Source organism: Phacochoerus africanus, unplaced genomic scaffold, assembly GCF_016906955.1.
Source record: "Phacochoerus africanus isolate WHEZ1 unplaced genomic scaffold, ROS_Pafr_v1 Scaffold_58, whole genome shotgun sequence".
NCBI classification, from domain to species: Eukaryota; Metazoa; Chordata; class Mammalia; order Artiodactyla; family Suidae; genus Phacochoerus; species Phacochoerus africanus.
In genome coordinates, this window is record NW_025927430.1 from 44559 (window position 1) to 60892 (window position 16334).

Consider the following 16334-nt stretch of genomic DNA (forward strand, 5'->3'; position numbering starts at 1 on the left):
GACACACCAGGACAGGGAGGCCAGAAATCCCAAACGTGCAGAGGGAGAGACCTGCCTTCTCACCCGCCACCTGACACTCACTGGACAAACTTGGTCTCCAGGGTCAAGGCCCTAGGAGAGGGTTGCGTCCCACCCCATCAGGTCCCTCAAGGGCAACAAAGGAAACTAAGTCAACAGCTCTTGGGCACAGCACCCTCAGGGTGCGACCCACAAAGCAAGCTGGCACAATGGCCAGACACAAGAGCTGCAAGGAGCGGCTTCGGGAGGGAAAAGCGATTCTCCCTCTCAAAGGAAGGAGACAGGAATCCAAACGCAGCACAACAAAGACCAGGGACCCAAGTCGTCCTCGGGTTATCAACTTCAGAGGGAAAACACCACAGCGGAGGTCCGCTCGTTAGGCCACCCACCCAAGTCCTATCCCCCTCCCGCCCTCTCCCGGCAGCAGGTGGAACCCAGGTGCTCCCAGGAACCCTCTCCCCCTCGATCCCAGCTGCGTGCTCTTCCCTACCTGCAGCCTCCTCATCCTGGCGGCAGTCGGTGCTCTCCGCCACCGAGTCTGTAGAAACACACCGCGGGGAATCGAGGAGTTAGAAGGAGTGGCCCTCCCGTTTCCCCGGCTTCCCCGAGGTGACGGCGGGTCACAGAGCATCACCCTGGTTTTTCCTCCAGGTGCCCAGACCCTCCCTCTGCTCCAGGGACTGAGACCCGTCAACACAATGTGAGCACAGACGCCAACATTCGGGCATCTCATGCCTGCTCCCCCTCCTTAGGAAAACAGGCGACGAACATCTTTACACCAACTTCTTTCTGTTTTTCAACTGCAGACGCACCTGCCCCACCCTCCAAGCAGCAGGCATAACCCAAGTGTCCCGGGAACCCTCTCCCACTGGCTCCTACCTGAGAGCTGTTCTTACCTCTATCACTTTCAGCAAGGTTGCTCTCAGCGAGGTCGGTCTCACACACATCTCTCCAAGCTCCATGCTGCAGAAACACAGACACGAGGAAGCGAGGTGTTAGCGACCGTCCCCCACTCGTACCCCTACTTAGGGTTGATTGGGGCCACACAGCACCGCCCTGGCTTGTCCTCCGTGTGCTCAGAACTTCCCCGTGCTCTATGGCCTCAGAAGGCATCAATAAAACATTGGCCACAGTGGCAAACCGTCCGAGATCGTGGGCTGCTGAGGGATGGAGCTTCACACGCCTCCCTTCTAGGAGTCCGTCCGGAGGCCTCAGCCCCAGCGTGACACACCTGAACTTCCAGCCGCACGGACACCCTTGCGTGCTGGCTCGTGGGAGTGAACCATTGGCTGCTTTATTCTGTTCACTGCAAGAGGCAGACCTAACTACTGGCTGAATTCAATGAAGCATAAATGGCTCCCTCTGGACAGCGGCTGCCACACTGTGGACAGCAGCTCTACAGAAACACTGAGGAGACGGGTACCCCTGCCCGTGAGTTTCCTCTCCAAAGCACACATAAAGAAAACTCATACACCTCAACAGCAACAGCAAAGAAACAAGCCAGGCGTTCCCGTCGGGGCGTCGGGGCGCAGCGGAAACAAAGCCGACCAGGAACCACGAGCTTGCGGGGCTGATCCCTGGCCTCGCTGAGGGGGTTAAGGATCCAGCGTTGCCGCGAGCGCTGGTGTCGGTCGCAGACACGGCTGGAGCAAAGGCGTCCCCCCCAGCACTGCCGACGCGAACGTACACTGGTACAACCACTACCGAAGACACCATGGAGGGGCCTCCGAAAACGGAACGCAGCACAGCATGCGACCCAGCAAGCCGAGCGAGCGCCCTGCAAGGTATCAGGACACACGTATCCAGGAAAAAGACACATGCCCCTGTGTGGTTATGGCGGCACCACTCACAACAGCCAGGACAGGGACGCCACCTCATGTCCACAGGCAGATGGATGGATCACGACGATGTGGTCCACATACACCATGGAATTCACGACTCAGCCAGAAAATCGAAGAAGAAACCAATGCCATTCAAAACAATGGGGGTGCATCGAGACATTCTCATACAAAGCGAAGTACGTGACAAAGAGAGAGAGCTCTCACTTAGATGTGGAGTCTAAACCATGGCACAAAGGAACCTGTCCACAAAACCCACGGACACAGAGAATAGACTTGTGGCTGTGAAGGGCACGGACTGGGAGTTTGGGGGGGGGGGTCGATGCCATCTACGGCACTGAGAGTGGAGCGACGACGAGGTCCTCCTGTTGCAGCGCACGGGGAACTAGATCCGATCTCCCGAAATCGACCGGGACGGACGATAACAGTCAAAAAGGAACCTGTGTTTATGCACACACACGCCTGGGGCATGTTGCTACACAGCAGAAAATGAAACCACACGGCACCTCAATGAACACAGAGACAAACAGAAAGGACAGTGTCTAACGAGCCACTGAATGGAAAGACAACCCGCAGAAGACGCTATCTGCAAACCTTACATTTGAAACACGGGCTCATGTCCAGAATCTGTGGGAAACAACGCCAAATCAGTTGACCCAAAAGGCAAGTAACTCAGGTGTAGGTGAGCGGAAGCCTGGGAGACAGCCTCCGTCCCAGAAGACAACAGACAGCGGCACACACACGGAACGTTTCCCAAAGTCACCCACCACAACGGCAAGGCAAAGCAAAGGCACAACGAGCTATCACCTCCCTCCTGGTAGGACGCGGAGTGTTTTCAAGCGTGAACAGATGTTTGCGAAGATGTGGCTACCTGGGACTTCTGTACGCTGTAGGAGGGAAGGTCAGCTGGCCCAGCCAGGACGGGAAACCCTATGGCAGGTCCTCAGGAAAGCTGCCCACAGACCTAGCACGGGACCCTGCAGTCCCACTGCTGCGGGGACATCTAAAGGAAGAACCATCGGTGTCGGGTAAAGAGACCCGCCATCCCAGGATCACGGCAGCGCCACACACACAAGAGCCCAACAGAAACACAGCCCCAGTGCCCACGGGCACACAGACTGAGAAAGACAACGGGATGGATACAGACCACAGAAACCCTACCCATTGCAGCAGTGCACAGAGAACTGGAGGACATTACTCATCGATTCGTTCCGGGGTTTGAGGGCTGCCCCCGCGGCACACGGAAATTCCCAGGCGAGGCGGCAAATCAGAGCTGTAGCCACCGGCCGACACCCCAGCCGCAGCAAAGCTGGATACCAGCCGCGTCTGGGACCTCTGCCGCACGCAGCTCACCGCAACGCTGGATTCTTCCCCCACTGAGCAAGGCCAAGGGTCGAACCCGCGTCCTCAGAGATACCAGTCGGGTTCATGACCCCTGAGCCTCGACAGGAACTCGCTGGAGGACAGCATTTCAAGCGAAGCAAGTCAGGCACAGAAGGACAGAGACTCTCTGATGTCATGCGCATCAAGTGTCTGACACACCACTCCTGAGCAGAGGCTGGAAGGGCGGCTGCCCAGAGTGGGCAGGGGGTGCGGGTGGAGCACAGCGTTCACAACACTCCTCGGGACACTCACAGCCTGAAGAGGCTCGAGTCCCTGCCACATGTTTGAAACAACGGTATGAGAGTCCACACAAGGCAGAGAGGGAAGCGAAGAGGAAAAGAAAGACCAACAGAGGAAGGAATGCCTTTCCCCCAAACCTTGCTCCCAGCCGGTGCGGGCAGAACGAGGGAATGGACGGTTAGCCTGCGGTCATCGTGAGACTCCTCAATTAGAAACTGGACAGCTGTGTGGTGCTAAGTCACAAACGGCTCCCCACAGCACACACCCACTCACACTGATTCCCAATCACACCAGCAGGCCCTCACACGCACCACCCTCCCCCCCACCCCCGTGTCCCCCGACCCCTACCCACGCCATACAGAGAGCCTCCTTTCGTCCAGGGACCCTAGAACCTGGGGTGGCCCTTCTTGGGAAGCCCGTCTCTTTCACCCCATCCTTCACCCTCATTCCCAGGAGGAACCCAGAATCAGGGTGTCTCCGCAACCAAAGGAGCAGGAAAGCCCCCCCCCCACCCCGCCTCCTCCCCCCGATTCCTCAACACCTGGACTTCTCCTCAGCAGAGCCGGGCTCCAGAATACTCACAGCTTTCATCGTCCGCCCCGTCCACCTGTGAGGAGACAAGAGAAAACACGGTGAGTGTCACAGCATCCTCTGCACTGCGGCCACAGGTCTTCCTGCCGCTGGGCACCGCAGGCACGCAGACACAAGGCAGAGTTGAGTCAGTTTCCCCAAAAGAACACGGCGAAGACCCCTTTGGAAAAGGCGCCAGCTTTTCATGGAAGATCTCCCAAGTCCTCGTACATTTAACAAACATTCAGGCTTCTTTGGCGTTCCCATCGTGGCACAGTGGTTAACGAATCGGACCAAGAACCATGAGGTTGCGGGTTCGATCCCCGGCCTTGCTCGGTGGGTTAAGTATCCGGCGTTGCCCTGAGCTGTGGTGTAGGTGGCAGACGCGGCTCGGATCCCACGTTGCTGTGGCTCTGGCGTAGGCCGGTGGCTACAGCTCCGATCAGACCCCTAGCCTGGGAACCTCATCTCCATATGCCACGGGAGGGGCCCTAGAAAAGGCAAAAAAAAGATGAACAAGACAAAACAACATTCCGGCTTCTTCAAAGACATATGCTCCCTACTGTACACTTGGGAACTGATGCGGTCCCTTTTGCAAATGCCCCTTGGAAGGAGTTACTGCTTGGTACCAAACTTGGACTCGACATTCCTCCGCAGAGCAATCTGCATATATCATCGACAATGGACTTTCTCAGACTTCCATTTCTGAAGGAGGTACATCCAAGAAGAAAGGACGCGCCTTTTCCAACCTCACATCAAGAAAGGTGAGCTTACCTTGGGGCCAGGCTCGTCGTCCGGCTCAGCCCGGGCGATGGCTGGGGACTCCTGCTGGCCATTTCCACGGGGCCGGCCCGCCTCCTCCTCCTCCTCCACCTCAGGTACTGGGGCCGCCTCGTCCTCATCTTCCCCAGCCCGGGCCTCCTCCTCGGTCTTCTCACTCCCACCGGCCTCCACGACATCGTCGTGCATTGCTAGGGGGACACACAAGTCACTGTCAGCAGGGCGGTGGTGCTGCTCACGAGGTACTCTGGGCGCCTCACCCGACTGGACATGGGCTGGGAGTCGAGGGCTGGGGGTGGGGGCGGGATGAGGCACGGACGGAGCTCCTCTTGGCCCATCCTCCTGGGGAAACGTCTTGAAGGAAGGCAGACAGCACCTTGAAAGACCTCAGAAAGGGAGCCTCTGCCTCTCTTGCTAAAGGGAACCTCTCCGTGGCGTATTCCCCAGCTGAGAAATGGCCAACACGAGCATGCCGGCTCTGCTGCCACGAGAGAGCCTCCCGAGTCCTCCTGCCCATTTTCACCTCCGGCCACATTCCTCCACCTGCTGAAATGGCAGGAGATCATTTCGGCTTCCCTACTCTTCCCACAGGGTGCTCCTGTGTTCGCGCTCCATCCTCCGCAATGCTTCACCTCTCTTCTCTTCTTAGATACGTAATGCTGCTCTTTGGAATACTTTGGCAACAGGAGACTCAGGGGGAGAGCAGGCCTTCCCGATGCTACGTACTTTGCACCACTGTCCGTAACAACCTTTCTCGTCGTGACTCATAGGACCTCTGCACCCATGCAGGAATGACTCCCCCTTCAGCCCTGCTGCCAGGTCTTAGCCATCTCTACTTTCCAGCTCTGACAGTCTGCCTAGCCTAGTTGCCGCCTATGTGTTGAATTGCACGATATCTCTGTCGCTGTGCTGCCTGACTTCACCATTTTTTTTTCTTGTAATACTTGTCGCTTCCTTAGGGCCACACCCATGGCACATGGAGGTTCCCAGGCTAGGGGTCTCATCGGCGCTGTAGCTGCCGGCTTACGCCAGAGCCACAGCAAGGCAGGATCCCAGCCGCATCTGCCACCTACACCACAGCTCACGGCATCCCCGGATCCTTAACCCACTGAGGGAGGCCAGGGATCGAACCCGCAATCTCATGGTTCCAGGTCGGACTCACTTCTGCCATGCCTCGATGGGAACTCCTCACTACTGTTAAACAGTGTTTTATTTTGGGTCCCCCATGTGATAACATAGTTAATAGTTTAATTTTGTTTCTGGTACAACACTGTTCTCTTCTGGGTACATAGCGCGTTTGATCTCTCCCCGATCTCGTCTTGTCCCTTGGGATTGGTTTCACTTTTTGGCTGTCGGGAATAACGCGCTGCTACAAATGGGAGTGTACACGTTCTCTATGGTAACATCCTGGGGACTCCTAATATTGCGCATGTGTCCAACCTCAACTAACGTCACAGCACAAAAAATGAACCTGAATGTACACGGGGAGCTTTTCATTAATTAAAACTGTATGACTCTTTTGCCGCTCAGTGTACCACGAGTTCCCCATTCAGTGCCGGACGTTGTCAATGGTGGAAACTGGAGGAATGGGTTAGGGGAGCTTTCTGTGATAACTGTTCACCATTTCCTCTTAGTATGATCTTGTTGTTCTAAATCACGTCTAGTATTGTTTTCAAGTTGGGAAATGTGGTTCCGTGGAGGGATCTAGTACAACTAGAAACATCAAATATCAGCAAACGTCAAAACCTGAGTGAGGTCACCTTTGCTTTTAACCAGGAACCAAATGTTGAGTTTAAATGAATCCTCATTTCCATGGTTGTGAAATTACCAACGGAGTTATTCAATTTGCTTTTTGTTTGGTTGGTTGGTTGGTTGGCTTTTGGCCATTTTGCCTATTCTAGGCCCGCTTCCCTTGGCATACGGAGGTTCCCAGGACAGGGGTCTAATCAGAGTTGTAGCCGCTGCCCTACGCCAGAGCCACTGCAACTCGGGATCCGAACCGCATCTGCGACCTACACCACAGCTCACGGCAACCCCGGATCCTTAACCCACTGAGCAAGGCCAGAGATCAAACTCGCAACCTCATGGTTCCTAGTCGGATTCGTTAACCACTGCGCCACGGCAGGAACTCCAAGTTAGTTCATTTGGATTTGCATCATGCAGTAAAAGAAAGATATGGCTTAGCATGTGTAGAGTTTGTTCGGAAATTTGGAACACTGAATGAACTAGAATCATTGTCCATGCCTGAATGTACTGAGTCAGGTCCCACAGTACCTTCATCTGCCTCAGTGGCAACGTGCACCCTGTTGTGTGGCCACCGGGGAATTATTCTAGCCAAGCTCGCAGAGGACAAACTTGTCCTCAGACTTTTGAAGCAAGATCCTTTGCTCCCAAAGCAACAATCTGGAAAATACATGACAACAGAGAGAACGAGTGATATACTGCTTGCAGAAGGCCACAGGGAAATGACTAACAGTTGACTCCCAGGCCAAGCCCTCAGTGCCCATAATCCCCACCTGCCCAGCAGAGCCTCCAGCATCCAAGTTCTACTTAGAAAGATCTTGCTCTTTGGGGTGCACTTCCAACCGTTACCTCCCCACACAGGGTTTGTGTGAAAATGCCTCTTGGGAGCGGAGACAACCAAGACAATGACCATGCAGAATGGTCTGAGCTCAATCCCACTGACTGATCGATTGACTGATTTTCACCACTCCCAGGGCATGCTGAAGTTCCCAGTCCAGGGCTTGAATCTGCACCACAGCAGGGATCGAACACTGGACCCTTAACCTATAGGACACTAGGGAACTCCTCACATCCCCTGTAGAAGAAAAAAATACCAGGGAAGGGGACGTAGATCTCTCTGTGCCTCAGGTCCCAGGTCGGGGCATCCAACACTGGGAAGGCCGCTTCCCTCAGGACACACCGCGAGGACACACCAGGACAGGGAGGCCAGAAATCCCAAACGTGCAGAGGGAGAGACCTGCCTTCTCACCCGCCACCTGACACTCACTGGACAAACTTGGTCTCCAGGGTCAAGGCCCTAGGAGAGGGTTGCGTCCCACCCCATCAGGTCCCTCAAGGGCAACAAAGGAAACTAAGTCAACAGCTCTTGGGCACAGCACCCTCAGGGTGCGACCCACAAAGCAAGCTGGCACAATGGCCAGACACAAGAGCTGCAAGGAGCGGCTTCGGGAGGGAAAAGCGATTCTCCCTCTCAAAGGAAGGAGACAGGAATCTAACCACAGCACAACAAAGACCAGGGACCCAAGTCGTCTTCGGGTTATCAACTTCAGAGGGGAAAACACCACAGCGGAGGTCCGCTCGTTAGGCCACCCACCCAAGTCCTATCCCCCTCCCGCCCTCTCCCGGCAGCAGGTGGAACCCAGGTGCTCCCAGGAACCCTCTCCCCCTCGATCCCAGCTGCGTGCTCTTCCCTACCTGCAGCCTCCTCATCCTGGCGGCAGTCGGTGCTCTCCGCCACCGAGTCTGTAGAAACACACCGCGGGGAATCGAGGAGTTAGAAGGAGTGGCCCTCCCGTTTCCCCGGCTTCCCCGAGGTGACGGCGGGTCACAGAGCATCACCCTGGTTTTTCCTCCAGGTGCCCAGACCCTCCCTCTGCTCCAGGGACTGAGACCCGTCAACACAATGTGAGCACAGACGCCAACATTCGGGCATCTCATGCCTGCTCCCCCTCCTTAGGAAAACAGGCGACGAACATCTTTACACCAACTTCTTTCTGTTTTTCAACTGCAGACGCACCTGCCCCACCCTCCAAGCAGCAGGCATAACCCAAGTGTCCCGGGAACCCTCTCCCACTGGCTCCTACCTGAGAGCTGTTCTTACCTCTATCACTTTCAGCAAGGTTGCTCTCAGCGAGGTCGGTCTCACACAGTCTCTCCACGATACATGCTGCAGCAACACAGACACGAGGAAGCGAGGTGTTAGTGACTGTACCCCACCCATGTCTCCTACTTAGGGTTGATTGGGGCCACACAGCACCGCCCTGGCTTGTCCTCCGTGTGCTCAGAACTTCCCCGTGCTCTATGGCCTCAGAAGCATCAATAAAACATTGGCCACAGTGGCAAACCGTCCGAGATCGTGGGCTGCTGAGGGATGGAGCTTCACACGCCTCCCTTCTAGGAGTCCGTCCGGAGGCCTCAGCCCCAGCGTGACACACCTGAACTTCCAGCCGCACGGACACCCTTGCGTGCTGGCTCGTGGGAGTGAACCATTGGCTGCTTTATTCTGTTCACTGCAAGAGGCAGACCTAACTACTGGCTGAATTCAATGAAGCATAAATGGCTCCCTCTGGACAGCGGCTGCCACACTGTGGACAGCAGCTCTACAGAAACACTGAGGAGACGGGTACCCCTGCCCGTGAGTTTCCTCTCCAAAGCACACATAAAGAAAACTCATACACCTCAACAGCAACAGCAAAGAAACAAGCCAGGCGTTCCCGTCGGGGCGTCGGGGCGCAGCGGAAACAAAGCCGACCAGGAACCACGAGCTTGCGGGGCTGATCCCTGGCCTCGCTGAGGGGGTTAAGGATCCAGCGTTGCCGCGAGCGCTGGTGTCGGTCGCAGACACGGCTGGAGCAAAGGCGTCCCCCCCAGCACTGCCGACGCGAACGTACACTGGTACAACCACTACCGAAGACACCATGGAGGGGCCTCCGAAAACGGAACGCAGCACAGCATGCGACCCAGCAAGCCGAGCGAGCGCCCTGCAAGGTATCAGGACACACGTATCCAGGAAAAAGACACATGCCCCTGTGTGGTTATGGCGGCACCACTCACAACAGCCAGGACAGGGACGCCACCTCATGTCCACAGGCAGATGGATGGATCACGACGATGTGGTCCACATACACCATGGAATTCACGACTCAGCCAGAAAATCGAAGAAGAAACCAATGCCATTCAAAACAATGGGGGTGCATCGAGACATTCTCATACAAAGCGAAGTACGTGACAAAGAGAGAGAGCTCTCACTTAGATGTGGAGTCTAAACCATGGCACAAAGGAACCTGTCCACAAAACCCACGGACACAGAGAATAGACTTGTGGCTGTGAAGGGCACGGACTGGGAGTTTGGGGGGGGGGGTCGATGCCCACTACGGCACTGAGAATGGAGCGACGACGAGGTCCTCCTGTTGCAGCGCACGGGGAACTAGATCCGATCTCCCGAAATCGACCGGGACGGACGATAACAGTCAAAAAGGAACCTGTGTTTATGCACACACACGCCTGGGGCATGTTGCTACACAGCAGAAAATGAAACCACACGGCACCTCAATGAACACAGAGACAAACAGAAAGGACAGTGTCTAACGAGCCACTGAATGGAAAGACAACCCGCAGAAGACGCTATCTGCAAACCTTACATTTGAAACACGGGCTCATGTCCAGAATCTGTGGGAAACAACGCCAAATCAGTTGACCCAAAAGGCAAGTAACTCAGGTGTAGGTGAGCGGAAGCCTGGGAGACAGCCTCCGTCCCAGAAGACAACAGACAGCGGCACACACACGGAACGTTTCCCAAAGTCACCCACCACAACGGCAAGGCAAAGCAAAGGCACAACGAGCTATCACCTCCCTCCTGGTAGGACGCGGAGTGTTTTCAAGCGTGAACAGATGTTTGCGAAGATGTGGCTACCTGGGACTTCTGTACGCTGTAGGAGGGAAGGTCAGCTGGCCCAGCCAGGACGGGAAACCCTATGGCAGGTCCTCAGGAAAGCTGCCCACAGACCTAGCACGGGACCCTGCAGTCCCACTGCTGCGGGGACATCTAAAGGAAGAACCATCGGTGTCGGGTAAAGAGACCCGCCATCCCAGGATCACGGCAGCGCCACACACACAAGAGCCCAACAGAAACACAGCCCCAGTGCCCACGGGCACACAGACTGAGAAAGACAACGGGATGGATACAGACCACAGAAACCCTACCCATTGCAGCAGTGCACAGAGAACTGGAGGACATTACTCATCGATTCGTTCCGGGGTTTGAGGGCTGCCCCCGCGGCACACGGAAATTCCCAGGCGAGGCGGCAAATCAGAGCTGTAGCCACCGGCCGACACCCCAGCCGCAGCAAAGCTGGATACCAGCCGCGTCTGGGACCTCTGCCGCACGCAGCTCACCGCAACGCTGGATTCTTCCCCCACTGAGCAAGGCCAAGGGTCGAACCCGCGTCCTCAGAGATACCAGTCGGGTTCATGACCCCTGAGCCTCGACAGGAACTCGCTGGAGGACAGCATTTCAAGCGAAGCAAGTCAGGCACAGAAGGACAGAGACTCTCTGATGTCATGCGCATCAAGTGTCTGACACACCACTCCTGAGCAGAGGCTGGAAGGGCGGCTGCCCAGAGTGGGCAGGGGGTGCGGGTGGAGCACAGCGTTCACAACACTCCTCGGGACACTCACAGCCTGAAGAGGCTCGAGTCCCTGCCACATGTTTGAAACAACGGTATGAGAGTCCACACAAGGCAGAGAGGGAAGCGAAGAGGAAAAGAAAGACCAACAGAGGAAGGAATGCCTTTCCCCCAAACCCTTGCTCCCAGCCGGTGCGGGCAGAACGAGGGAATGGACGGTTAGCCAGCGGTCATCGTGAGACTCCTCAATTAGAAACTGGACAGCTGTGTGGTGCTAAGTCACAAACGGCTCCCCACAGCACACACCCACTCACACTGATTCCCAATCACACCAGCAGGCCCTCACACGCACCACCCCCCCCCCCCACCCCCGTGTCCCCCGACACCTACCCACGCCATACAGAGAGCCTCCTTTCGTCCAGGGACCCTAGAACCTGGGGTGGCCCTTCTTGGGAAGCCCGTCTCTTTCACCCCATCCTTCACCCTCATTCCCAGGAGGAACCCAGAATCAGGGTGTCTCCGCAACCAAAGGAGCAGGAAAGCCCCCCCCCCACCCCGCCTCCTCCCCCCCGATTCCTCAACACCTGGACTTCTCCTCAGCAGAGCCGGGCTCCAGAATACTCACAGCTTTCATCGTCCGCCCCGTCCACCTGTGAGGAGACAAGAGAAAACACGGTGAGTGTCACAGCATCCTCTGCACTGCGGCCACAGGTCTTCCTGCCGCTGGGCACCGCAGGCACGCAGACACAAGGCAGAGTTGAGTCAGTTTCCCCAAAAGAACACGGCGAAGACCCCTTTGGAAAGGCGCCAGCTTTTCATGGAAGATCTCCCAAGTCCTCGTACATTTAACAAACATTCAGGCTTCTTTGGCGTTCCCATCGTGGCACAGTGGTTAACGAATCGGACCAAGAACCATGAGGTTGCGGGTTCGATCCCTGGCCTTGCTCGGTGGGTTAAGTATCCGGCGTTGCCCTGAGCTGTGGTGTAGGTGGCAGACGCGGCTCGGATCCCACGTTGCTGTGGCTCTGGCGTAGGCCGGTGGCTACAGCTCCGATCAGACCCCTAGCCTGGGAACCTCATCTCCATATGCCGCGGGAGGGGCCCTAGAAAAGGCAAAAAAAAGATGAACAAGACAAAACAACATTCCGGCTTCTTCAAAGACATATGCTCCCTACTGTACACTTGGGAACTGATGCGGTCCCTTTTGCAAATGCCCCTTGGAAGGAGTTACTGCTTGGTACCAAACTTGGACTCGACATTCCTCCGCAGAGCAATCTGCATATATCATCGACAATGGACTTTCTCAGACTTCCATTTCTGAAGGAGGTACATCCAAGAAGAAAGGACGCGCCTTTTCCAACCTCACATCAAGAAAGGTGAGCTTACCTTGGGGCCAGGCTCGTCTTCCGGCTCAGCCCGGGCGATGGCTGGGGACTCCTGCTGGCCATTTCCACGGGGCCGGCCCGCCTCCTCCTCCTCCTCCACCTCAGGTACTGGGGCCGCCTCGTCCTCATCTTCCCCAGCCCGGGCCTCCTCCTCGGTCTTCTCACTCCCACCGGCCTCCACGACATCGTCGTGCATTGCTAGGGGGACACACAAGTCACTGTCAGCAAGGCGGTGGTGCTGCTCACGAGGTACTCTGGGCGCCTCACCCGACTGGACATGGGCTGGGAGTCGAGGGCTGGGGGTGGGGGCGGGATGAGGCACGGACGGAGCTCCTCTTGGCCCATCCTCCTGGGGAAACGTCTTGAAGGAAGGCAGACAGCACCTTGAAAGACCTCAGAAAGGGAGCCTCTGCCTCTCTTGCTAAAGGGAACCTCTCCGTGGCGTATTCCCCAGCTGAGAAATGGCCAACACGAGCATGCCGGCTCTGCTGCCACGAGAGAGCCTCCCGAGTCCTCCTGCCCATTTTCACCTCCGGCCACATTCCTCCACCTGCTGAAATGGCAGGAGATCATTTCGGCTTCCCTACTCTTCCCACAGGGTGCTCCTGTGTTCGCGCTCCATCCTCCGCAATGCTTCACCTCTCTTCTCTTCTTAGATACGTAATGCTGCTCTTTGGAATACTTTGGCAACAGGAGACTCAGGCAGGGGGAGGGAGAGCAGGCCTTCCCGATGCTACGTACTTTGCACCACTGTCCGTAACAACCTTTCTCGTCGTGACTCATAGGACCTCTGCACCCATGCAGGAATGACTCCCCCTTCAGCCCTGCTGCCAGGTCTTAGCCATCTCTACTTTCCAGCTCTGACAGTCTGCCTAGCCTAGTTGCCGCCTATGTGTTGAATTGCACGATATCTCTGTCGCTGTGCTGCCTGACTTCACCATTTTTTTTTCTTGTAATACTTGTCGCTTCCTTAGGGCCACACCCATGGCACATGGAGGTTCCCAGGCTAGGGGTCTCATCGGCGCTGTAGCTGCCGGCTTACGCCAGAGCCACAGCAAGGCAGGATCCCAGCCGCATCTGCCACCTACACCACAGCTCACGGCATCCCCGGATCCTTAACCCACTGAGCGAGGAGGCCAGGGATCGAACCCACAATCTCATCGTTCCAGGTCGGACTCACTTCTGCCATGCCTCGATGGGAACTCCTCACTACTGTTAAACAGTGTTTTATTTTGGGTCCCCCATGTGATAACATAGTTAATAGTTTAATTTTGTTTCTGGTACAACACTGTTCTCTTCTGGGTACATAGCGCGTTTGATCTCTCCCCGATCTCGTCTTGTCCCTTGGGATTGGTTTCACTTTTTGGCTGTCGGGAATAACGCGCTGCTACAAATGGGAGTGTACACGTTCTCTATGGTAACATCCTGGGGACTCCTAATATTGCGCATGTGTCCAACCTCAACTAACGTCACAGCACAAAAAATGAACCTGAATGTACACGGGGAGCTTTTCATTAATTAAAACTGTATGACTCTTTTGCCGCTCAGTGTACCACGAGTTCCCCATTCAGTGCCGGACGTTGTCAATGGTGGAAACTGGAGGAATGGGTTAGGGGAGCTTTCTGTGATAACTGTTCACCATTTCCTCTTAGTATGATCTTGTTGTTCTAAATCACGTCTAGTATTGTTTTCAAGTTGGGAAATGTGGTTCCGTGGAGGGATCTAGTACAACTAGAAACATCAAATATCAGCAAACGTCAAAACCTGAGTGAGGTCACCTTTGCTTTTAACCAGGAACCAAATGTTGAGTTTAAATGAATCCTCATTTCCATGGTTGTGAAATTACCAACGGAGTTATTCAATTTGCTTTTTGTTTGGTTGGTTGGTTGGTTGGCTTTTGGCCATTTTGCCTATTCTAGGCCCGCTTCCCTTGGCATACGGAGGTTCCCAGGACAGGGGTCTAATCAGAGTTGTAGCCGCTGCCCTACGCCAGAGCCACTGCAACTCGGGATCCGAACCGCATCTGCGACCTACACCACAGCTCACGGCAACCCCGGATCCTTAACCCACTGAGCAAGGCCAGAGATCAAACTCGCAACCTCATGGTTCCTAGTCGGATTCGTTAACCACTGCGCCACGGCAGGAACTCCAAGTTAGTTCATTTGGATTTGCATCATGGAGTAAAAGAAAGATATGGCTTAGCATGTGTAGAGTTTGTTCGGAAATTTGGAACACTGAATGAACTAGAATCATTGTCCATGCCTGAATGTACTGAGTCAGGTCCCACAGTACCTTCATCTGCCTCAGTGGCAACGTGCACCCTGTTGTGTGGCCACCGGGGAATTATTCTAGCCAAGCTCGCAGAGGACAAACTTGTCCTCAGACTTTTGAAGCAAGATCCTTTGCTCCCAAAGCAACAATCTGGAAAATACATGACAACAGAGAGAACGAGTGATATACTGCTTGCAGAAGGCCACAGGGAAATGACTAACAGTTGACTCCCAGGCCAAGCCCTCAGTGCCCATAATCCCCACCTGCCCAGCAGAGCCTCCAGCATCCAAGTTCTACTTAGAAAGATCTTGCTCTTTGGGGTGCACTTCCAACCGTTACCTCCCCACACAGGGTTTGTGTGAAAATGCCTCTTGGGAGCGGAGACAACCAAGACAATGACCATGCAGAATGGTCTGAGCTCAATCCCACTGACTGATCGATTGACTGATTTTCACCACTCCCAGGGCATGCTGAAGTTCCCAGTCCAGGGCTTGAATCTGCACCACAGCAGGGATCGAACACTGGACCCTTAACCTATAGGACACTAGGGAACTCCTCACATCCCCTGTAGAAGAAAAAAATACCAGGGAAGGGGACGTAGATCTCTCTGTGCCTCAGGTCCCAGGTCGGGGCATCCAACACTGGGAAGGCCGCTTCCCTCAGGACACACCGCGAGGACACACCAGGACAGGGAGGCCAGAAATCCCAAACGTGCGGAGGGAGAGACCTGCCTTCTCACCCGCCACCTGACACTCACTGGACAAACTTGGTCTCCAGGGTCAAGGCCCTAGGAGAGGGTTGCGTCCCACCCCATCAGGTCCCTCAAGGGCAACAAAGGAAACTAAGTCAACAGCTCTTGGGCACAGCACCCTCAGGGTGCGACCCACAAAGCAAGCTGGCACAATGGCCAGACACAAGAGCTGCAAGGAGCGGCTTCGGGAGGGAAAAGCGATTCTCCCTCTCAAAGGAAGGAGACAGGAATCCAAACGCAGCACAACAAAGACCAGGGACCCAAGTCCTCTTCGGGTTATCAACTTCAGAGGGGAAAACACCACAGCGGAGGTCCGCTCGTTAGGCCACCCACCCAAGTCCTATCCCCCTCCCGCCCTCTCCCGGCAGCAGGTGGAACCCAGGTGCTCCCAGGAACCCTCTCCCCCTCGATCCCAGCTGCGTGCTCTTCCCTACCTGCAGCCTCCTCATCCTGGCGGCAGTCGGTGCTCTCCGCCACCGAGTCTGTAGAAACACACCGCGGGGAATCGAGGAGTTAGAAGGAGTGGCCCTCCCGTTTCCCCGGCTTCCCCGAGGTGACGGCGGGTCACAGAGCATCACCCTGGTTTTTCCTCCAGGTGCCCAGACCCTCCCTCTGCTCCAGGGACTGAGACCCGTCAACACAATGTGAGCACAGACGCCAACATTCGGGCATCTCATGCCTGCTCCCCCTCCTTAGGAAAACAGGCGACGAACATCTTTACACCAACTTC

General features: G+C 55.6%; 1 protein-coding gene across 1 annotated transcript; it reads right to left on the minus strand.

The window, feature by feature from the left end:
- Nucleotides 1-955: 955 nt before the first annotated feature.
- On the minus strand, nucleotides 956-16215 carry LOC125119330 (glutamic acid-rich protein-like). The gene is made up of 9 exons (XM_047766173.1): nucleotides 16039-16215; nucleotides 14875-15003; nucleotides 12584-12780; nucleotides 11823-11847; nucleotides 8674-8739; nucleotides 8268-8315; nucleotides 4824-5020; nucleotides 4062-4086; nucleotides 956-981 (listed from the first exon to the last, which is right to left on the minus strand). The coding sequence occupies exons 3-9, from the start codon at nucleotides 12776-12778 to the stop codon at nucleotides 956-958; spliced, it is 582 nt and encodes a 193-aa protein (XP_047622129.1). The 5' UTR covers nucleotides 12779-12780; nucleotides 14875-15003; nucleotides 16039-16215.
- Nucleotides 16216-16334: the final 119 nt, after the last annotated feature.